This window comes from Plecotus auritus (genome assembly GCF_963455305.1).
Source record: "Plecotus auritus genome assembly, chromosome: 4".
In the NCBI taxonomy this organism is placed as follows: Eukaryota; Metazoa; Chordata; class Mammalia; order Chiroptera; family Vespertilionidae; genus Plecotus; species Plecotus auritus.
Window position 1 is genome coordinate 174,897,207 of NC_137775.1, and position 23,490 is coordinate 174,920,696.

At 40.5% G+C, this 23,490-nt stretch overlaps 1 protein-coding gene across 5 annotated transcripts in view; it reads right to left on the reverse strand.

Annotated features, from left to right (window-relative positions):
• The window catches only part of SNX13 (sorting nexin 13), a 104,355-nt gene extending 93,623 nt beyond the window's left edge, over window positions 1–10,732 (reverse strand). For 4 of the 5 annotated variants that reach the window (XM_080664393.1, XM_080664391.1, XM_080664392.1 and 1 more), the window contains exon 1: window positions 9,824–10,732. In XM_080664393.1, the coding sequence (XP_080520519.1) occupies window positions 9,824–10,423 (600 nt within the window). In that variant the 5' untranslated portion in view covers window positions 10,424–10,732. The remainder of the gene's footprint in view (window positions 1–9,823) is intronic. The other variant, XM_080664394.1, reaches the window with a different exon arrangement.
• Window positions 10,733–23,490: the final 12,758 nt, after the last annotated feature.

The window sequence follows — 23,490 nt, forward strand, 5'->3', positions numbered from 1 at the left end:
CATATACTATATGCCATAAGTCACATGAGGACATAAATTGTATATGTTTTGTTCAATGGTGTATTCTTAGTACCAAGTATAACATATGACACATACAGTCAGTAAGTATTATTGAATACACAGATCTTCGGATTCATCATCAAAATCAATGTTATATAAATCGAGATTTCTTTCCCAGTGATAATCTTCACCAGTTTAATCTTCCTTTCTGATCATTAATTAATTGGCATCTTAACACTTAAGTTCCACATGCCCTTGGTCTGTGTCAAATCAACACATTGAGCAACTACTATTCACAGGACAGAGGGACAGGGAGAAGAGTATAAAATATAAGAATAAATAAAAACTACTGGAAAAGTTAAGTAAACAATTGAGAAACTTATCAAAGTAGGAAAAGATAATTCATATCACTATCTTTAAGAGTAATTTTTAAAATTGAATGAAAATTCTCTCATATGTATTTAAAAAAGAACAGTATGGAAGTACCCAGACTCTTTTTAAAATGGAGAAAGCCAATCATACTTTTACTTTTTACTAAATACACTTCTGCACTGATTTACTTTTCAAGAAGCTTGTAATATTTTTAACAAAAACTGTATTACAAATACTTTATTATTTTTATGTATTTATTTTTAAATATATTTTTATTGATTTCAGAGAGGAAGGAAGAGGGAGAAATAGATAGAAACATCAAAGATGAAAGAGAATATAGATCATCTGCCTCCTGCACTGGGGTCAAGCCCACAATCCAGGCATGTGATGCTCAACCACTGAGCCACACCAGCTGGACTTTTATTTTTTAAGATATATTTTTATTGATTTCAGAGGGAGAGAAAGGGAGAGGGAGAGATAGATAGAAACATGGATCAGAGAAAAACATCCATGGGTTGCCTCCTGCATGCCCACCCCCTCTACTGGGGACCTAGCCTACAACCCTGGCATGTACCCTGACCAGTTACAAACCCCGGGTTGCTAGCTCAATCCCCAGTAGGGGAATTGCAGGAGGCAGCCAATAATGATTCTCTTTCATCATTGATGTTTCTCTCTCTCCTAGGTACAGAAGGTCATCAGAGTGGAAAGCCCCAGGTGCCTAGCAATGAACAATCAATTATAGAGTGGGACCTTGCCTCCTGGGTGACTTTTACTCCCCTAGTATATCCCTGGTCCTAAAGTTTGGACCTCCTGATCTTTCCTCCCTAGAGATAACATCTATGCCTCAGTTGTATTTCATCTCCACTCCCAAATAAGCAACAATACCAGCCATGGCTAACATCAGGACCAGCTCCACTGAATAATGTCCCTTCTGCCCTGGTGCCTGCCAATCAATCAGACCACAATCCTGAATGGACACACCTGGAAAACTGCTGAATATTCTATTGAGAACTTCCCCTGGGACCTCCCCTAAAATCTCTGCTCTTAAAACCCTTAGGATGGAGGACCCAGTGCATTCTTTCTCTCTCCCAGGAGCATGCCCTTGCTTTTCCCTTGCTTTCCCCACCCCTTCCCCCTAGGCACGTTACCATTAGCTTCCTCACTCCCAAGCTCCAAGGGCCCTTCCTTTACCTCTAGCCCATTCTAGGAATTACTTTTTCTACCTCTGTAATTCACCAAATAAATGTTCTCTTACAGTTTGGGTCTGGACTTTGAATTCTTTCCTAGCCAGAACCCAAATACCTAGGTGGGAATGGCACAACTGGTACCATTCCCACCACCTACAACACTCTTACTCTGCTAACTTTTACCAGGACTAGAATATTGCAACGGTTTAAGTGTTGAGCACTTAGGTACTATTATTCAAGAAAAAACATCAAATGTTAGTAAGTAAAATAACACTGGATATAAAAATAGCTGATTTTATTAACAGATGCAAACTGATTAAACACCCTGAGAAAAATTCTGAGAACAAAATGTCATCTCAAACTCAGGAAGAGAAATCAAGAACGAATTCTAAACTACAATATTATGATTTAAAGAAATACTGGAGAGCAAATAAGACCTTAAAATCAGACCATTATTTCCAAAATTTTATGTGATAACTAAAATGAGATGAAATTTTACTTCATACTTAAACTCTTTCATTAAAATTGTACAACTTCAATCGGTTTTATAATTTTCAAGCCTGAAATGATGGTGAATCTAAAAGCCATTCTCCACATGCATGTTGTCACATCACACAACTCTAGCCTGAAAATAAAAGTCACAATACAAAGAATCACATACTCGTGTGCCAAAGCACAGCCAGGCTAAAAATAGCCCCAGGGTTCCAGGAGCAAAAGGAATTCAGGTTTAAATAGAGTAACATCCAACGAGTCTTTCAACAATGCAGGACTAAGGTCAAAAGCAAAGCAGCATTCACCTTAGGGATTTCACAGAGGCATCAGAATAAAAAGGTCCCTCAGGAAACTGGAGAAAACAGTGCAATAAGCCCACAACTGTGAATTACTCCACTTGATATATATGAGTCTCTGGGACTAATTTAAAGATCATTAGAACAATTTAATTTTTCACAGTTGAACACAGAAATTACTATTGAACTTTTCCGGCTCACATTATTTCAAAACATGCAATGGAATTGTAGGTGGGTGAAATGACCTAATAATGCAACACTGAGAGGCACTTGAGTGGAGAGATTGTGGTAGCAGCTGCACTCCTTGAAAATGTGCCTCCAAATTTTCCAACTTGTTGAAATCCATGACCAAATTTTTACTCATACTTGCAACTTTCAAAATAGCATTAAAGGCTACAAATTGTGAAACATTCAATAAAGTGCCACAAAAATCAGCAATATTAATATAAACAAAGCTTTCCTTCAGTTTATCTAGTTTAGGAATACATTATTAAGTGGTACACATAAAATCATAATAAAATTTAAACAGCACAAGATACAAGATAAAATCCAAGTTGTTCTTGCATTTATAATTGGTTATATAATAACATCAATCTTATCAGATTTTTTTCCTATAGAAAAATTTAAGAGACTTCCATTCTAACTAAAAGTTTGATATTCAACTTTTCTGTCAATTTTTTTGTGTGTTTTCTGATCCCAAACACGTTATTAAACCACAGTGCACTATTAAAAAATGTCTAATGGACATTGATAATAAATAATCCCTGAAGGGTAATTAATGTGATAGTTTAAATTTACCATAGACAATGTCTGTCTTGGTAATTTTTCACTTTTACCTTAATTTTACTACAGAAAGTACTCAACCTTTATCCAACAGATACTGAGTGAGGACTACTAAGCATCCAACTCTGTTCCAGGCACTGGAAATACAACTTGTAAGCTCCATCTTCAGGAGTTAACATTCAAGTTGGGAAGAAGTGAAAAAAAGCAAATAAATGAAAGGTGAGTGGGGACCAAGTATTACTTTCACCAGGAAAATGGAATTCAGCTGGGGTTTTTCAGTAAAATTTGGTAGACCTCTTAAGATTTAAAAATCTTTTTAGGAAAAAAATAATAAATTCACAGATTTTCTGCTCTGTTCTTTTTCTTTCATGCCACACTGTGAATTAGCTTGGGGCAAATACAGACAACAGAGATGGGCTGACTCGTTTTAAGAAGCTCATCTCAAAGCTGCCATCTCATCCAAACTGGTAGCTTTACCTGGAGTTATATAATTAATACAAGTAATTACCTTTTTTTTTTTTTAATATATTTTATTGATTTTTTACAGAGAGGAAGGGAGAGGGATAGAGAGTCAGAAACATCGATGAGAGAGAAACATCGATCAGCTGCCTCCTGAACACCCCCCACTGGGGATGTGCCTGCAACCAAGGTACATGCCCTTGACCGGAATCGAACCTAGGACCCCTCAGTCCTCAGGCCGACGCTCTATCCACTGAGCCAAACCAGTCAGGGCCAAGTAATTACCTTTTAATTACATTTTCCAACCGTTTCTTCCTCTTCATTTTCACCTTTTAATTATGTTATTTGTTTTATTCTAACAAAAGACCTCAACTCTTCAGTAGAATGATGGTCAAACTGGCACAATTTAATTGATAGTTAATTTACCTGAGGACAAGTTTTAGGTCTGACCCACCACTTCAGCAGCAGAACTTAGCATGTGCCTACCACACTAGTAGGTGTGTTTGTGTTTGGTGAACAAATTAATCCACACAAATTAATGTCCAGTACAAGTCATAACTAAAGCCTTATAAAAACCATCCTGAACAACAGCTTCTCCTTTTAAGAATGGTACCAGGATTACCAGGACTGGTTAAAAATAAATTATTTCCTACAAATATTTCTTAATATATACACACAAATCATTGCTAACATTCAAGTAAAAGTAACCTTCTACAAAATATTTTTTGGAATGTCCCTTTCAGAAATTCTTTGGCATCAGTTTACCAGCCACACAATAAACCACCCTCATTATTAGTTTGCAGGACATGCTCTCAGTCTACTTTTTTTTCATTCCTGAGGTAGGCAGTTAGACAGACATGAGCAGAGCAAAGACCAATGGGCTAGGTACAGAAAGTCGCTAGAGTGGAAAGCCCCAGGTGCCTAGCAAGGACTATCAATTGTAGGGTGGGACCTCACCTCCAGGTGACTTTTCCTCCCCTACCATATCACTGGACTTGTGATTTGGATCCTCTGACCTTCCCTCCCTAGAGCTAATATCTATGCCTCCGTTGTATTTCAGGTCCAGGCCAAGATAAGCAACAAAACCAGCCAAGGCTGACCTCAGGACCCTGGTGCAGGCCAATCATGAGTGGAGACCACCACCCTGAAAGGACACACCTGGAAAACTGCTGAATATTCTATTAGGTTCTTCCCCTGGGACCAACCCTAAAATCTCCACCCTTAAAACCGTTAGGACAAGGACCCAGTGTGCTCTCCTTCCCTGGAATACACCAGTGCCTCTTTCTTTCCCTCTCCCTTTTCCCTTATCATTCCCCCACCCGCTTCCTGCCCCAGATAGGTTACCATTAGGTTCCTCACTCCCAAGCTCCAAGGGCCCATACTTTACCTCTATAACTTGTTTCCTAAGCTCATTTCTTTTAGGAATTACTTCTTCTACTTCTGTGATTTACCAAATAAATGTTCTCTTACAGTTTGGGTCTCAACTCTGAATTCTTTCCTAGCCAGAACACAAGTAGCTAGGTTGCTAAACCCAGGTCGGGTCTGACCCCACCACTCAGACACACCTATTGCCATTCCTGAGGCCTACAACACCTCCCCTGTAATTACACCAATGGTCAGGGCACACCTTTTTCCTGGGATCCACCCACAACTGAGAAACTAGCAAGCCATAAAGCTAGATAGAACCTAGGACTTGAATTCACATTAGTACAAGGCATATAGAGAAAAACCTGATGTACTAACCACTGATATGTGTATAATGATTGACAGTTTACAAAGAATTATATACCTTATTTCATTTTATTTGATCTTCACAACAATGAGCAGCTTAGAAAGGTGCTATTATTATACCAATTTTACACAGAAGGAAACTAAGGCTCAAAGTTCAAACATCTTCCCCAATGTCACATCATAAATAAGTGAAGTTGGGACTCATCCTTATAATGTTTAACATATAGATCATTTGTGTGTTACCTCACTACTGTGATAGGTATCATATGTTGATAGATATAAGTATGCATTACCATGAGTCCAGCTTAATCACTCAATTTCAACCACTTTTTAAAAAATGGTATGTTAAGAGCTGTCGACTTGCTTTATTCAAAGTTCCCTCTCCATACAAGAACTTCTGTAACTCTCCATATTAGTCAGAGTTTGCCAAAACCAATAAGGAAAACAACGTTGCAATATAATGCAAATTCTATCACCTTTGAAAGTAAATCACCTATCAAAAGCTATGAGCTTCTCCAGAAAAGAAATCTATTTAACTTCCTTTAGGCAAATATATTCCAAATTTACTTGAACCACAAAATTTTACTCCCTTAACTTTAACCTGGGACTTCTAAAAGTGCTGCAGTTTAACCCTCCTACAAGGGCTTGCCTATGGTTCCCTGTCTTTGGACACATAAGAAAAATAAAATAAGTAAAAGTGCTGCAGTTCATATCTTTTCCCATCTGTATCATATTTGTTAATCACAAAATCAAGAATTAGTGCTAATATATAAAAATCAATAAATCTGGTGGAAGTAACACAAATATAAACCATTTTTATTTAGCATTAACTAATGCCCCACGTTTGCACACAACCCAAACTAATAAGTTTAAATAACTACAATTTTCACTGTTTTTAAAAGCACAAGACAAGTGTCAATAGGCTGGTAATTGGTTTTTATGCAAAAACAACCTCCAGAGCATTAGTACAAATTTAGCATGTTTTCCTACATCTTCTATCCAGGGGTCCTCAAACTACGGCCCGCCGAGGACATTTATCCGGCCCGCCCGGGTGCCGCTGCCTGTCCTGCTTAGCAGCTGACTCGGCCCCGGGCCCGCAGTGCGCATAGGAATTAGTTCATAGTTTTTTTTTTAAACTATAGTCCGGCCCTCCAACGGTCTGAGGGACAGTGAACTGGCCCCCTGTTTAAAAAGTTTGAGGACCCCTGTATCTAGACCTTCATTCTCTGTAATAATAAATGCTCAGAATAACCCTATTAGCTTTTGAAACATTAAAAAATAGTTTAAAAGTGTGTTTAACAAAAACTCACTGATAAATATTTTATTATATTCAATGTTGTGAAAATTCGGATGAAACAAATTATCAGGTAAATATCCCATATCTAACTAATTCTGATATATGGACGTTAACTCTTATTTTTAAAATGGGGTTGAGGAGTTAGAAGGTGAGGGGGGATTAAACAAATAACTTTCAAGTCTACTGTGACAAATTTTTTGTCAAATATCATAGGAGTAACATTAAGAGTAAGAATTCCTAACAGGGGCAGACAGTAGGAGAGGAAATTTTAACAGACATTAAAAAAAAAAAAAAAAAGGCAATACGACCTTTTGGAGCTGTATTTTCAATTCACACTATCATATTTTCAAGTTCCAAAGTTCATTGTACATATTTGCTCAATTGACTAATTTTCTCTTTTAACTTAATACAGCCCTTAGTTGATCACTTGCATGGTTTCTCATTTCTGAAAAGGTTTCAAAGATCTACTTTGACAAAAAGCATAACTGAAGTTTCATATAAAAGTTTATCACTATGTTGTTATTTGTCTACACACTTGGAATCCCCACCTCGGTTAAGAAAAGGTTTCAAAGATCTATTCTGACAAAAAGCAAAACTGGAGTTTCATATAAATGTTTATCATTATGTTATTATTTGTCTACATACTTGGAATCCCCACCTTGGTTAAAAAGAAAAACAACTAAAAATAGTATATTGCTGATTATCAGCCACAAAAATTTTATGATGCATTCCATACTGAGCGCAAAAACAGCACACAATTTGGAATAAGAGGACTTAGGTGTGACTGCTGGCTCCACCACTTATTACAAGCAAGCCACTTTAAATTCTCAATCTTGGTCTTCTCATCGGGCTAATGGAGATAATATCACCTACTTCAATGTCAAAATATAAAAGAACCAAGCAGATGGTACAATCTGAGCACAGTATATGCTTGTTCCTAACAATCTTTCAAAATAGAGTTTTTCATTATACATTTTAATATCTAACACAAATTAAATCACATCTCCTAAAATTTTCTTATCTAAAGTTAGCACTAAAAGATAGCAGTAAAAAGGAGTCCCACACTACTAATTTTTTAGTAATCAACAATGAGTAAAATTTGTATATCTAAAATATTTCAAAATAGGACTATTTCTGAGCCTTGTTCAAACAAACAAAAAAGCTAGAAGTAAAGCAAAAAAATTTTCTCAAGTAATGGTAACTTTCCCAGTTTATCTACTGACCGACCATATTCAGACAAGGAAGTAGCCTATTTAAAAATCTATCAAAAAAGCTGAAAACTACTCACTGAGAAATCAGAGTTCTGTACTGAGTCGGAAATGGGATTCTAGTTTCACCTTTGCCACTAGTAATTGCTTGACCTTGGACAAGTCTCTGGACTTCGGTTTTATAATCCATACGATGACTACTAAAACCATAGATAAGATCCAAGCACCATTTAATTCAGACCTTACTTTAGAGAGGCAGTCCAGTGTAGTGGTTAGCGGACCTCGCAGACTGCCAACGCTGGAACCCTGGCACTGCCTCTTATAAGCGATGCCCCCACAAAGCACTATAGCGCATCTTACTACTATCACTGACTTACTGCTTAAGATATGTCGCCGAGACAAAATTATTTTAAAATACAAAAGCTAAGAAAGTTCAATCTTTCCAAATCAAGACACTATTTATTTTACTAGCAAACACAATGAGTTCATGTGCTAACCCAAGCCTAATTTAATCAAAAGATTATCTCATAAAAGATTGCACATTAGAGACAACAGTGGAAACTTATAAGGCTAATTATTCCCACCAAAACATCACACTGTAGGTAAAAATAGAACTTCTGCTACTTCTAAGGTTTTTTTTAACCTGATACTGCTAATGACAACAGAAGCTTATGATACACCACAATCTTCGGGAATGAAATAAATAGACTCCAGGAATGAAAAATCGGTGGAATTTAGAAATACAGAGTGAACTACAAACTACTAGAAGTAAGTAGTTCATGAATTAAAATCAATCAGTAAGTACTTAATAAACAAATCATATGCCAGGCTCTGTGCATAGATTATTAAGTACAAATAATCACCAAAGTAGGAAGTTCCTCAGAGTTAGCCAAGTTGGAAAGGCCAGTAAGTCCTTTATTACCAAATGTTCACACTCCTCTACAAATATTTTTATTTCCCTTTTTGGCCCAAATAAAAATACTTCCCATTGCCCCTTTAACTGGTTTCCTACCCTGAGTTCAGCCCCAGAGATGCCCAAACTAGTCCCTGAGAGCTGACACCGCAATCCTCACAGGACTTCAACCCAGAAGCTTTTAGGGTATTTCCTTAAACCCACAAGCTTCGGGGTTTATCTTCAGTGATGCCTACACCGGCATATTCCACCGCATACAACTGTGTTCACTGTGTCAAGGCCTGGGTACGTCGACTGCGTCCTTCGGGCACTGCTGGTAAAGGCAAACTCTACTTCTCCAAAAAAGTCTGCTTTTTGTCATGGGCCCTGGGCACTAGGAAGGGGAACTGACTGGCTAGTTACAGCTGCCCTATTTCCAGTTCAGGTCCCAGGAAAATGTTCCCGAGGGGCAGTACCAAGGGAGCCTTAAGCCATCAAGAGGGTGGATGTTCCACACAACTTTCTTATTCCCACGGTGTAAGCGCGAGGTGAGCGGGTGTGGGAGCGGGGGCTGCCCGACTCCCTTTCGCTGGAGGAAAGAGCAGGTCCACTCCACGGAGCAGTCAAGGGTGGGGTGGACACAAACCGGGCTGGCCGAGTGACAAACCCAGGATGCTGACCGCGCATGGAGGCGGAGGGCCGCGGAGGCCGAGCCTGGGGAAGGGAAGGGAGACCTCGAGCAAACCGTGGGCAGCGGGGACCGGCGGCAACGCAGAGACCCACGATGCCACCGAGCAGCGTGGAAGGGAAACCACGAAGGGAGCGGGAAGTTGGGAGGTAGCGACCGCAGGAGGGAGACCAGAGCCGGGTGACGGGCAAGTGGCAACTGCGAAAGAAGAGCGCGGGCAGCAGGAGGCGGTGGGACTCTGTTGAGTCAGCACGTCTCCCATCAGGGGGCACTTGTAGGATCCCCGCTGCTCCTCCGGCCCCGCGGCCCGCCTCCGAGGGTCGGCCAGCCGGCGCGAGCAATGCTGTCCTCTGCCGGGCCGGCACCGGCCCCTTCCCCATTTCACAGGTAAACACCGGCCGCCGCCGCCGCCGCTTACCTCTGTTAACATTATTACACCCCGGGGGAGTGAGCTCCTCCCTAGCCTCGCCGCATGGCAGCAGCCGTAGCAGCAGCGGAAACTGCCCGAGCCGCCGCCAACGGCGGCAACAGCCCCTTCAGTCCTTTCCCGGGCGGCGGCTTTACTCGGCTTCGCTGGCTTCCCCCCGGCCCGGCTGCTCGCGACGGACGCGCCGCCATCTTGGAAGAGCGACGTCCGCGTCTCCCCGCGACGTGCTCTCCCATTGGCGGGCGCAGGAGCCGCCGGCGTCTCGTGATGGTCTCCATAGCGCCGGCGCGTGGGGGAGCGAAGACGGGCGTTCGGAGGCGGCGGCGGCGGCGGCGACGGGGGCCCTGGAGCTAGGCGCCCAGGCCGATTAGGGGCCGCGGGGAGTGGAGAGAGGGCCCCGCGCCAGGCCAGCCGGGGAGCCGGCGCGCACACCTGCGGGAACCGCTCGTCCTCCGCCGCTCGCCGGGGTCGGCCGGCCCTGGGGTGGAGCGAGACCGGCAGAGGCCGAGCCCTCGTCGGCCGGCGCTGAGGAGCTCGCGGGTCTCGGGGACAAGGCGGCAGGTGTCCTGTAGGAAAGCTTCCCTTTCGCATTGCCCTGGGCGGCGGCCGAAGAGCACGCGGGAGGTTCGGCTCCCTCCACGGTCTGAGGCTTAGATATGACCCGCAACTTCTCCCGGCTCTGCCACTCTCTCCTAAACTTGGACAGAAACTTTGCTTCGTCCTTACCAATCCTCGGCGCGTTCGCTACTGGGGTGCGCGACAGGTCGTGGAAGTGATACGGGCGTATCATCTTCACCCAGATCCCCACAGTCAGGACTGTCGCCGATCCGTTGATTGGCCAGCACCTGCATAACAGTGGGGGCTTGGAGACCTCTGAAAAAAAAATAAAAGCCACTTTGGTTTCCTAACAGCCATCTCCACAGCTTCACTGGCTTCCTGCCCGGATGTTTTTGAGTTTTCAGGGTGAGCAGACGTCAGCAGGTGTCATTGTAAACATTCCCAACTTCCACGGGACTGAACTCCGGAACGCTGTGAGCCTAGAAGCCCCTCCATCTGAGCCTGCCTCTGGCTCCAGTGTGTAGTTGACCTGGACATTGTGGGTCGCCCTGTTGTAGAAACCATTTTCCAAGGAACTGAGAAGTAAATTTCCCGAGTTGACATATAGAACCTTTCCATGCCTTATTTGCACGGGATACATACACAAGGCATTTTTGCAAAACTAAGGCCGGTTGTTCCTTTCCCTTTGCCAGCGTCTCCCCACCTCGATCCCCCTTCCTTGATACTAGTGCTGCTGGGAAGTGAAATTTACTTAATACGTGACTGTCACCTCTATGCTGTCGTGTCCTCACCAAAGAAACAAAATGGTTCCTTTCCGTAGTGAGCCAGAAATTAAAGGAAAATCCTGATTTTACTTTATTCTACTAATTGAGGACAACTAGGTTTTGTTGTTTTATTCTACATCTCATACATAATTTCCATACTTCTGGGCCAGCAAAATTCTGGCCTCTGCAACACGATAAAATGTGTTACCGGTAAAATGTGACAGAGTAAACCATGAATAGGAAATAAGATTGGAAAATACTGCCTGGACTGAGATATTAAGGGAAACCAAGAGATAACTAGAGACAACAGGAACCTGGAAAAAGATACTCTTCCAACCTGTAAATAAAACAGAGAAGAAGGCTCATTAATATTTAAGATCCTAGCTAGTGAATTAAAACTGTAATTTAGGTGTCTGACCTAATATTTAATTTTCTGCATGTTTTTCCAATTCCACAAGCAAGGCATTTTCACTTATTTTAAGGGTGATATAGACACAAGTTGAGATATCAACCTGTAACATAACATGGATATGCTTTTAACATTTAGAAGTGTGTATGTGGACCTTAGATCAAGCCAAAATCATTAGCTTCCAGCTTTTACAGCCAGCATCCTTTCTGTGACCTGAAAAACATTCCTACCAAGTTCGTGCAGTCACCTCTCTGACCTCATTTCTACTAAGCACTTTGTTCCAGCACCATGCTCCGAGAACAACAGGGAATGCTCTTGCCCTGGGGTCTTTGCACTGACTATATTCTCTTTATCTGGAAAGATCTTTCCACTAGATACCCTCATGGCTAGCTCCCTCACTTCTGTCCCATCTTTGCTCAAATATCACCCTTTTCAAGGAAGCCTACTCGGACCATCTCATTTAAAATGCTGTCCCTCCCCCAGCTACTCCCTTCAGTTTTTTGTTTTTTTTTTCTTAGCACTTACACCTTCTAACATAAATACTGTTTTTCTTATTGTCTGTTTTCCTTCCATTGGAATGTAAGTTCCATGAGGTCAGGATTTTTCTGTTTTGTTCAGAGATATTTCCTCAGCACCTATTCTAGAATTCAAGAATAGTGCAATAGCACATAGTAGACTATAAATATTTCTTAAATGAATGGGTAAATCACTTCCTAAAAGATCCCAAAAGGAAAAGGCCTAATTAACATTGATTTTTTAAAAATTCCTAATGTTGAAAGGTTATTTTTTTTTTAATTGTCATTGCATGTCCTTATCTTGCAATTATTGGGGAATTACTTTTATTGTCACTAAGACTGCTGGAGAAAAGTTCATTCCATGTGTTACTTAGACCTTTCCCTTCACCTTACACACTGCATATATTTTCAGTGGTGGTAATAGGGAGATAATAAAGATAAAATATGTTAAAAGCAAACCTATTTTAAGCATGCATCACAGTTATTTGCTAGCAAGGGAAGCAACAAAGTGAATAAGGAATGTCATTTCAGAGAGTTATGGAGATTTAGGAGTTACATAGTTGGGAAAGAATGCTCACAGAAACAGCTAGCTTTTTTTTTTACAGATTGCAGTTTTATTCTATATGGTCTTAAAAACATCATGTCAGTTATTATAGAGGAAACCTGAGACAGGCTGATCTGAGATGCTGGATTCTTTGGCTGTCAATTAGAAATTTAAAACAAAACAAAACAATCCATCTTAAAGAAATACATGATAAGGATACATCTGTGTCTATCATTGCAAAAGGTTTGATTCTCCAACAGAGTGTCCAATCTGTCCAATTAACACAGGAAAGGATGACAAAAGAGGTCAGGGGCAGTGGACAGAGCATGGGCCTGTGGACTGAAGGGTCCCAGGTTCAATTCTGGTCAAGGGCACATACCTCAGTTGCAGGTTCAATCCCCAGTCCTGGTCAGGGTCTTGCAAGAGGCAACCAATTGATTTGTCTCTCTCACTTTGATATCTCTCTCTCTCTCTCTCTCTCTCTCTCTCTCTCTCTCTCTCTCTCTCTCTCTCTCTCTCTCGCTCCCCCTCCCTTTCACTCTCTGGAAATCAAAGGAAAAATATCCTCGGGTGAGGATTAATAAAAAGAGGTCAGGGGCAAAGATCAAGTGTCTGATGCTTTCAAATAGGTCACTGCCAGTGATTTCTAAACCTCCAAAGAACAATTTACAATGTCCAGTTTGCTTATTTTTTTAGTTTTAAAACAAAAGAATTCTAAATAGTGTCACAAATTTGCTATAACTCATTTTGAGAAACTGGAAAAGTGTAGAATCAACCTTCCAAGCAAATTGCATCTATCAAACAATTGTCACATTTAGTATTCTGATTTATTAAGCCATATTATTAATCCAGTTTCCCATAATGCAGAGTCATTTACCACCTCTACTGAACGCTGAACATTAAAATAGCAGGATGCATTCAATAACAAGGTCCACTGTCAAAGCCCGTGAATCAGTATTGAAGTAATGCATTGCCAACAGAGGAGACACTGTCTAAGAACAGACAACAGCAGGATATCCCGATTCTTTGTTATTGCTTTAGTAAGGCAGCAGTAAGCAGAAATCTGAGGGCATTTATGTGTGATCTGATATCTAGCTTCAAATAGCCCAGCATGCACTTTTTTCTTGTATGGTATTTTTTGAGGAAATACTGAGGCAAGTTAAGCCTAAAAGACACAGATAAATAATATGAAGCTTTGCTAACAGCAGATGCAGCCATAATAATAATGTTTATAAGTATCTTCAATAAAAGCCCCACAACGATACCAAGATCTAAAGCAAAAGGACCATATTATTTATACATATACATATACATATACATAGGTCTGTAGTATATTTCAAAAGTGTTACTAAGTCACTGGCAACTTCAGTCAATAGTTTATAAAAGATTATTACATCACAAAAATTAGACTCAGAGCACTTTTCAAACATTTAATTCTCAATTATGAATATTATTTTTCAGTATCTATTATGCTCCAGGTGCTGTGGGAGGCATTTTACATATATTTAACAATTGAAAAAGACCATCACGATAGATGTTACACTCAGAGGCCATGAGAGGTTTAGTAACTTGCCCCAGGTTACCCATCAAGGGTACATACTGTCAACATGATTTATCACTCTTGATGTTGCCTTAGACCACCTGGCGGAGGTAGTGTTTGTCAGGTTTCTCCACTGCAAACTTACTCTTTTTTCTTCCTTTCCATACTATACTCCTTGGAAGGAATTCACTTTGTGCAGCCAACACTTAATGATCAGGGATTTATGCTCCTCCTCCTTGAGGGTAATCTAAATTAATTATTTGGAATTATTTTGCATAGGAAATTTTTCTCTTTTCCATTTTATGGATTCAATAATTTGTTTATATGTGTGTGGACTTATAGATATTTTTTTTTGATCATTTATTTTTTTTAATTTTTTTTAAATAAATCTTTATTCAGATTATTACAATTATTTCTCCTTTTTCCCCCCATAGCTCCCCTCCACCCATTTCCCACCCCTCCTTCTGCCCTTACCTCCCCCCCACTGTCCTCATCCATAGGTGTATGATTTTTGTCCAGTCTCTTCCTGCACCCCCCATACCCCTTTCCCCCTGAGAATTATCAGTCCACTCCCTTTCTATGCCCCTGATTCTATTATATTCACCAGATTATTCTGTCCCTCAGGTTTTTAATTCACTTGATTTTTGGGTTCACTTGTTGATAGATATGTATTTGTTGCTCATAATTTTTATCTTTACTTTTTTCTTCTTCCTCTTCTTTAAGAATACCTTTCAGCATTTCATATAATACTGGTTTGGTGGTGATGAACTCCTTCAGCTTTTTCTTATCTGTGAAGCTCTTTATCTGCCCTTCAATTCTGAATGATAGCTTTGCTAGGTAGAGTAATCTTGGTTGTAGGTTCTTGCTATTCATCACATTGAAAATTTCTTGCCACTCCCATCTGGCCTGCATAGTTTCTGTTGAAAAGTCAGCTGACAGTCGTATGGGTGCTCCCTTGTAGGTAACTAACTGTTTTTCTCTTGCTGCTTTTAATATTCTCTCTTTGTCTTTTGCTCTTGGCATTTTAATTATGATGTGTCTTGGTGTGGTCCTCTTTGGATTCCTTTTGTTTGGGGTTCTGTGCGCTTCCTGGACTTGTAAGTCTATTTCTTTCACCAGGTGGGGGAAGTTTTCGGTCATTATTTCTTCAAATAGGTTTTCAGTATCTTGCTCTCTCTCTTCTTCTGGCACCCCCATAATTCTGATGTTGGTATGCTTGAAGTTGTCCCAGAGTCTTCTTACATTATCTTCAACTTTTTGGATTTTTTTTTTTTTTTGCTTTTTGCTTTTTCGGTTGAGTGTTTTTTGCTTCTTTGTAATTCAATTCTTTGACTTGATTTTTGTGTTCCTCTTGTCTGTTTTTGGGTCTCTGTATAATATTTTTTATTTCAGTCAGTGTATGTTTAATTTCTAGTTGGTCCTTTTTCATATCTTCGAGGGTCTTGTTATATTTATCGGCCTTTTCTAGGATATTCTTAAAAAGCCTTATAACCGTGGTTTTGAATTCTATATCCAGTCGTTTGTTTTCCTCCATTTCTTTCGTTTGTGACCTGATTCTTTGACGCCGCATTTTCATTGCTTCCCTGAGTTGGTAAGGTAGATTACCAACTGTGTAATAGGTTTCCAATATGGCCCAGTGGGTCTGCCTCCCCAGTTAACCTGAGGTGGACACTCTTGGTGCACCCCTTTGTGGACTGTGTGTACAGCCTTGTTGTAATTAAGTCTTTATTGTTGTTGGTATCACTGGGAAGAATTGACCTCCAGGCCAGTTGGCTGTAAGGATCAGCTGTGTCTATGCTGGGAGAAGTTCGGTGCTGGAGACAGCCTTGTAGGATTAGACTTGCCAAATTGCAATAGCCTCTGTGCTCAGCTTGGATGGGGTGGAGTCTCAGTCTTGGCTTCCCGTCAGCCTTGCCCTTGCGCACACGTGCGTGCCTTCAGACCTCTGCCTTCCCGGCTCCCAAGTCTCTGCCCGAGAGTCCAGACTCCCCCCACAGGAGCGTGGGTCCCCAGGGGCTCGCCTGGAACTGGGGTTCACTGCAGACAGAACTGGGGCTCAGTGCATTCAGGAGCCTCTGACTCCCTTCCACTAGGGAAAGCCTGTGGCAACCTCCGCAGCCTTTGTGCACACTGGCGCGCACACGCTTTTAGTCCTCCGCCTTCCCTGGCTCCCTAGTCTCCGCCCGAGAGTCCAGACTCCCCCCACAAGAGCGTGGGTCCCCAGGGGCTCGCCTGGAACTGGGGTTCACTGCAGTCAGAACTGGGGCTTAGTGCAAACAGGAGCCTCTGACTCCCTTCCACTAGGGAAAGCCTGTGGCAACCTCCGCAGCCTTTGTGCGCACTAGCGCGTGCGCGCGCTTTCAGTCCTCCGCCTTCCCCAGCTCCAGAGTCTCAGCCCGAGAGTCCAGACTCCCCCTGTAAGAGCGTGGGTCCCCAGGGGCTCGCCCGGAACTGGGGTTCAGTGCAGTCAGGACTGGGGTTCAGTGCGGTCGGGGGCTTCCTTCCCCCTTCCGCCAGAGAAAGTCAGCCAGGCTCTCGGCCGCCCTTCCTCTCTGCGCGCACAAAGACCCTTTGCCGTACCTCCAATTCTCTGTGAGCTTTTCTCTTTCCTTCTAGTTGTAGAATTTCCACTCAGCCAGCTTTTCTGTGGTTCTGGATGGTGTCCGTTCTGTCTTTTAGTTGTAGTTTTGAAATTGTTGTGCGAGGCAGCAGTTTAGGTGTTTACCTATGCCGCCATCTTGGTTTCTCCACCTATAGATATTTATTTTATACTAGAGGCCCAGTGCATGAAATTCATGCACTCAGGGGGGTCCCTCAGCCCAGACTGTGCCCTCTCACAGTCCGGGAGCCCTCGGGGGATGTCCACCTGCCGCAGAGGTGGGAGAGGCTCCTGCCACCGCTGCTGCACTCATCAGCCGTGAGCCCGGCTCAGGGCTTCTGGCTGAGCAGCCCGCCCCCTATGGCAACACACTGACCACCAGGGGCAACTCCTGCATTGAGCGACTGCCCCCTGGTGGTCAGTGTGCATCACAGTGACCGGTCGTTCCGCTGTTTGGTGGATTTGCATATTAGCCTTTTATTATATAGGATTTTAGGTTAAATCCAGTACTATTTTATTTTATTACTCAAATTGTCCCAGCTGTGGCCATTGGGAGCTCTTTCAGTTGTCCTATATTTTTAAAATATCCATCAATGTGAGGTGGTTTTTTGTTTGTTTTTGTTTTTGAGCACTTCCTTACTTTCTGGTACTACATCACACCCCAATCCTAGAATCAGCCATTTCTCTAGGGAACTTTGGTTGTTTTATTGGAGAACTAGTGGCCTGGTGCACAGTTCCGTGCACATTGAAAGGAAATTAATTAGAAGAAATATTTTAATATCGCTATTTGCCACTGCTCTATAATAGAAGTGTCAGAGATGAAAGAAAATTAGTAAAATGAATATGAAAATAATATATAAATTTATTAAGAAATAAACAATAACAACATGATATAACAACAACAAAGACATGACATAAAAACAACAAAAACATTAAATAAAAACAACAGTGATAAAAACAATGACTGATAAATTGATTAAATTTATTCTAATATCTCCCTGTATACGACATTAAGAGTAAAAACACTTTCAGAGTGCTTGACTAATTTCCCTTGTGATGAAGTATTTACAACTTTAATTTTAACATCAGACGCCCTTTGAACTCGAGAGAAAGCAACATATAACTGACCATGTCCGAAAACAGGTTCAGGTAGAAATATTCCTACTCTGTCTAGAGTTTGTTCTTGTGATTTATTAATAGTCATCGCAAATGCTGGCATCATGGGAAACTGTCTTGGAATTAATTTAAATGGGAGGCCAGTGTCAGAGAGAGACAAATCAATTCTTGGAATCAGAACAACCTCTCCTTCCGCAGATCCTCAGCATCGATTATGTTAGGTCGCAATCTTTTGTGCCAATAGTTGGTCTTTAGACATACTCTGTCGACGACAATGCTTTCTTTCAGCTTCAGAATGTCAACAAAAACAACCAAATTCACGATCAACAATGACAAATCGAAACACACGTGCGATTGGCACCAGTGAGAGCTTTATATGTATCATGAATGAGCGAGTCAACATTTATTTTTAAACTAGAGGCTCAGTGCATGGATTCGTGCACCATGGGGCCCCTTGACCTGGCCTGTGGGGATCAGGCCAAAACCAGCTCTCCGACACCCCCGAGGGGTCCCAGATTGTGAGAGGGCAGTTCTCAGGTGACATACCCTGGAATCAGGCTCCCTGCTCTCTGGTTCTGGGTGCATCACCCGAGAACTGCAGCTGTCAAGTCACTGTAGCTCAGCAGCTTCTGTGTTGAGCATCTGCTCCCTGGTGGTCATTGCATGTCATAGCTACTGGTCAGATGGTTGAATGGTTGAATGGTTGGACGATTGCTTAGGCTTTTATATATATAGCCATCCAGCATGCATCATATGTAATGGTCAGTCAGTCGGACAGACAGACGGATGGACTGTCAGTCACTTAGCTTTTTATATATATAGATGGTATTAGAAATCAAGATATAGTAGGCACTAGATGTGTTCTTTACTAATTGGAGTGTCCTTTCTTTTCAGACCTTGAAGTTGATAAGGAAATATATGGATGTACACTAATCTATATATACACACCTATCTGTGAATAATCCTGTCTGGAACTATCTGGATCTATATTAGGCTAATCATGAATTCTACTAATGTATCCAACTTGAACCCATTACAAGAAGAATCATTTTAGGATGGATCATCTCCCCTTTGCTAATCTGTAAAATCCCACTCCAGCGGTGAGAAACCTGTTTCCTACCATCTGCCATCCATTTACTTAATTGTTTAATTTCAGTATACATGTATATAGCAGTACTAGAACTGTTAACCAATATCCCCTTGCAAAGCAACTCTGTCAACTAGAGTACAATGTCTACACACAGTTCCTTTTGTTTTTGTCTTACAAACTTAAATCATTTCCAAAAATTGCTTAGTTTAGCACCTTCTCCCCCACCCTCTTCAGTGAGGTTGTTTCATAAATTTGTAATACTGTTAGATTCTCTTGTTGCAGTCCGCTTTCTTTCAGATTCCCCAACCTCCTAAATGATTTGATTTTTAAAATTGTGTCACTCTTTGTGCTGACTTTTGATAAATGTATGTTATATCATACAGACTAGTTTCATAGTCCTAAAACATAAAGGGAAATGCATAATAAAATTACTTTTACATTTTTATCTACACACCCAAACAAGTGATGATTTTATAGAAAAACTTCACTTGTATATAAAAATACCAAAAGGATATTATATATATGCATATATAATACATATATAATTCTCTATAATAACTAATATTGAGTTTTTACCATGTGCCAGGCTCTGTGCTAAGTGCTTCATAACAGTCCTATAAGATAGGAACTGTTGGTATTCCCATTTTACAAAAGAGAAAACCGAGGTTCAGAAAGTTAATTTTTTTTGCCCAAGTTAACACAACTAGTAGTAGAGTCGATATTGAATGAAAAAATAGAAATATATACATACATATATATGTTTATATATATATGCTGTGTAGTGTCTTTACATATAATGAATCAGTTAACTTTAAAAAACTAAATTTTTTCAATGATCTTGTCCCCAATTTCAAATGTGAATCATAAGAATTGTAATGAGCTTTTGACCTTCTGTTTTTGCCTTCAGCCAAAGGAGGAAATGAGAAAAGGAATCAGCGCTCAAAGACAAAACCTAATACATCCCCATATTTAAGGCTTACCTCAGCTAGTTCCATCTTTACAGACTAAGGGTGAAATCAAAGACTGTTGTTATATTGCTTCCTATTTTACTAAACTTAATGACTAAAGCAAAAAAATAAGATTGTTCTAAGAATCACTATTGTTTTTAAATGGTAATAAAAAAAAAAACAAAGTTACTTTGACCCGCCTTCATCCTTACATATATGGTGATCTTTCTGTTTTCAATAAAAATTTTAAATTTACAACTACTGTATTTGTAACATTTGTACACACAATTAAGTTGAAGAACTAATAGATATATGCCCAGTAATATTGGCTGTTGAATGAAAAGAATAAAAGCTGGACAAGATTTGCATTTTGGTTCTGTCGTTGCAATTAAATAGGATTAAACCTTAGAGTGAAAATTCATCATTGGTTAAGCTGCAGTGTCTTTTTCTGCAAAGTTGAGAACTTTAAACTTTTAATTAGGTTAACACTAATATGCTACATACATTAAGAGGTCGGTTGTTATTTGAAGCATTGGGCAATGCCTTGTGGCTCAAGATCAAATGATCTTTAAGGTTTCTTTCAATTTTAAAACTGTGTTGCTTATAATAGTAAGTAAGCTACAGATCATTTTCCTGTCTCTTTCCTTCAAGGAGTATATTCATCATCACCTTTTTAAAAAACCTTGCTCCCGAGCAGAGATACACACTGCTGTGAACTGTTTTTGCATACGGTAATGAACTTGCTTACCACATTTCCACTTAAAATGAAACACCTCCTACCTAATCATGGTCATGTGTGTAAATACACATGAACAGAGAAATCAGCAGAAATGTCAGGAAAAGGTCTAGTGTATAAAAACCAAAGTAAATAATCAGATACAAGGCATGCAAGATCAGGCTATTTATTCTTGAAAGCTATAGGACATTCACCTAATTTAAATGGATAACATTTATCTTGTTCACTAAATCGGCAAAATGCTGAGGGCTTCACATTTTATTTTTAAAAATAGATGTCCTTTTCGGGTTTTCCTGTTGCTGGGGAAGTGTTCTTTCTGTTGCTAACAGAGAGCTAAATGTTCTTCCTTGAATGGGACGTGTTTGTTTTTATAGATAGGTGTGGTAGAAGGATGAATGAAGGGAGCCATTTTTTTTTTTAACTGTGTTTCTATAAGTCAGATGTTTCCTTCTGGATAAATGCATGATTGACTATTTACCAAAGAATCCTTTAATATAATCATGAAATTTGTTCATTTGTTTACACATTATTTTATTCAGTAAACCTTAAGTGGGCTAACTATTCAAATTTTAAAGATCAGAGGGTTATAGAATTCATGTTGAAACATCTATTACCACTCAACCTCTAGTGGTTAGGAGGTACAAAGAAGATACTGATCATCTTTATGTTTTTGTCTGATACAATTTAGCCTCAAAAGGGGGTGCAGATAGATGAGATCTGGTTTTCCCTTCAAATCTTATGATCAATATAAGCCATCTTGCTTTTCATCTTTATGTATTATTGTTTGCACTGTCTAGGCCAGGAAACTGATGAAGGAAATAACACAGGCAAGCAAATCTGTACAAATCATTATTGTAGTACATTCTATGCTTAAAACTACATTTTAAAAAAAAGGCCATTCTGGCTATCCTAAACTTAAAATAAGAATTACAGAATTATTTCTAATGTAATTTTATTAACCTGAAATTAAGTTCTATATTCTCACCATCTTAATTGTGTCAAAATAGTGTTGATGTCTTAAATAAGAGATTTTATTTTTTTTTGAAGCTGTGTCTCTGGGTAATTTATTAAATTTTTATTTTATGGTTATGCCAGAAATTTTGGGTGCATTGGAACACTATGCTGTGAAAATATAATTGAATTTCTGTCTTCCAAATTTCATTTTGTATTCAGAAGCAAGCTGTTATTCTATAAGCCATTGGCTTTGGGGAAAGAGGGAATATTTCAGAATATTTCTCTGAATCATTTTTGTGGCATGATGATGCTGTGTTGACCTTTCATTTCACTTTCCTAGTCATTTCATTTTCCTCCTGGGCATTGAGGGAGATTACATATCCTGCCTATCTAGGTGGAGTAGTATAACTAGCTCAGATCCATGGAATGTAGCAATTCTCTCTCTCCACCATCCAAGGTGACTGTGGATGCTACCGGTTGAGATAATAGAGACTCAAGATGGAAGGAACCACACAGGAGAACCTGTCCACTAGATCAAAAAAAGACCTTTGGAATTTGCATGAACCTGTCCACTAGATCAAAAAAAGACCTTTTGGAATTTGCATGTGTGTATATATATATATATATACACACACACACATGCAAATTCCAAAAGGTCTTTACACATATATACATATATATGTATATATGTATATATGTATATATGTATATATATACATATATACATATATACATTTTTTTTTTCAGAGAAAAAGGGAGAGAGAGAGTTAGGAACATCAATGATGAGAGAGATTCATTGATCAGCTGCCTCCTGCATACCCCACAGTGGGGATCAAGCTCGCAACCTGGGGATGTGCTCTGACCATGACCTCCTGGTTCATATGCCAATGCTCAACCACTGAGCCACGCTGGCCAGGCTTCTTTTATTATGGTGGGTTGTTGTTATGGCAATTAGCAAGTCATATCCTGAACAAAACACTCTCTAACTGTATTTACTGAGAGCAGAAAGTGTCTAACCTGAGAAATCCTCACCCTCTCTGCCCCCGCCCCTCCTTAAGTGAGATTACTTAAGTAAATCTTTAATATTTACACAGTTTTTTAAAAAGATAACCACTTTAGGTAAAGAACCAAGATGGCAGTGTAGGTAAATGCCTGTACCCGCCACCTGCCACAACCACATCAAAATTATAAGTAAAATACAGAACAACCACTATTCAGAACCGCCTGAAAGCTGCTGAATGGAAGTCCTACAACTAGAGAAGTAAAGAAGAAAGCACACTGAGACTAGTAGGAGGGACAAGGGCTGGGAACAGGCTGATCCAACCACCACGTGTGGTGGTGGTGTTGTTTTTTAGTCGGGAGGGATATCTCCTGCTGTGGAGACCTCTCATAAGAAGCAAGGGGACCCAGCCCCACACCAGACTCCCAGCCCAGGGTTCCAGAACTGGGAAGAAAAGTCCCCACAACTTCAGGCTATAAAAACCAGCGGGGCCCTAGCCAGTTTGGCTCAGTGGATAGAGCATCGGTCTGTGAACCAAAGGGTCCCAGGTTTGATTCCGGTCAAGGGCACGTACCTCAGTTATAGGCTCCTCCTTGGCCTGGGCCCTGGTTGGGGCTTGTGCAGGAGGCAACCAATTAATGTGTTTCTCTCACATTAATATTTCTCCCTGTCTTTCCCTCTCTCTAAAATCAATGGAAAAATATCCTTGGTAAAAATTAAAAACAAACAGACAAACAAAAAAAAAACAACAGTGGGGATTGTGGCTGAGTAACACAGAAACTTCTGAAGACTTAAGAAGTCCCTCTTAAAGGGCTGGCACACGAACTTATAGGGTCCCAGTACCTCTGAGCTCCAGCACTGGGTGGCATTGGGGGAACCAGAGACA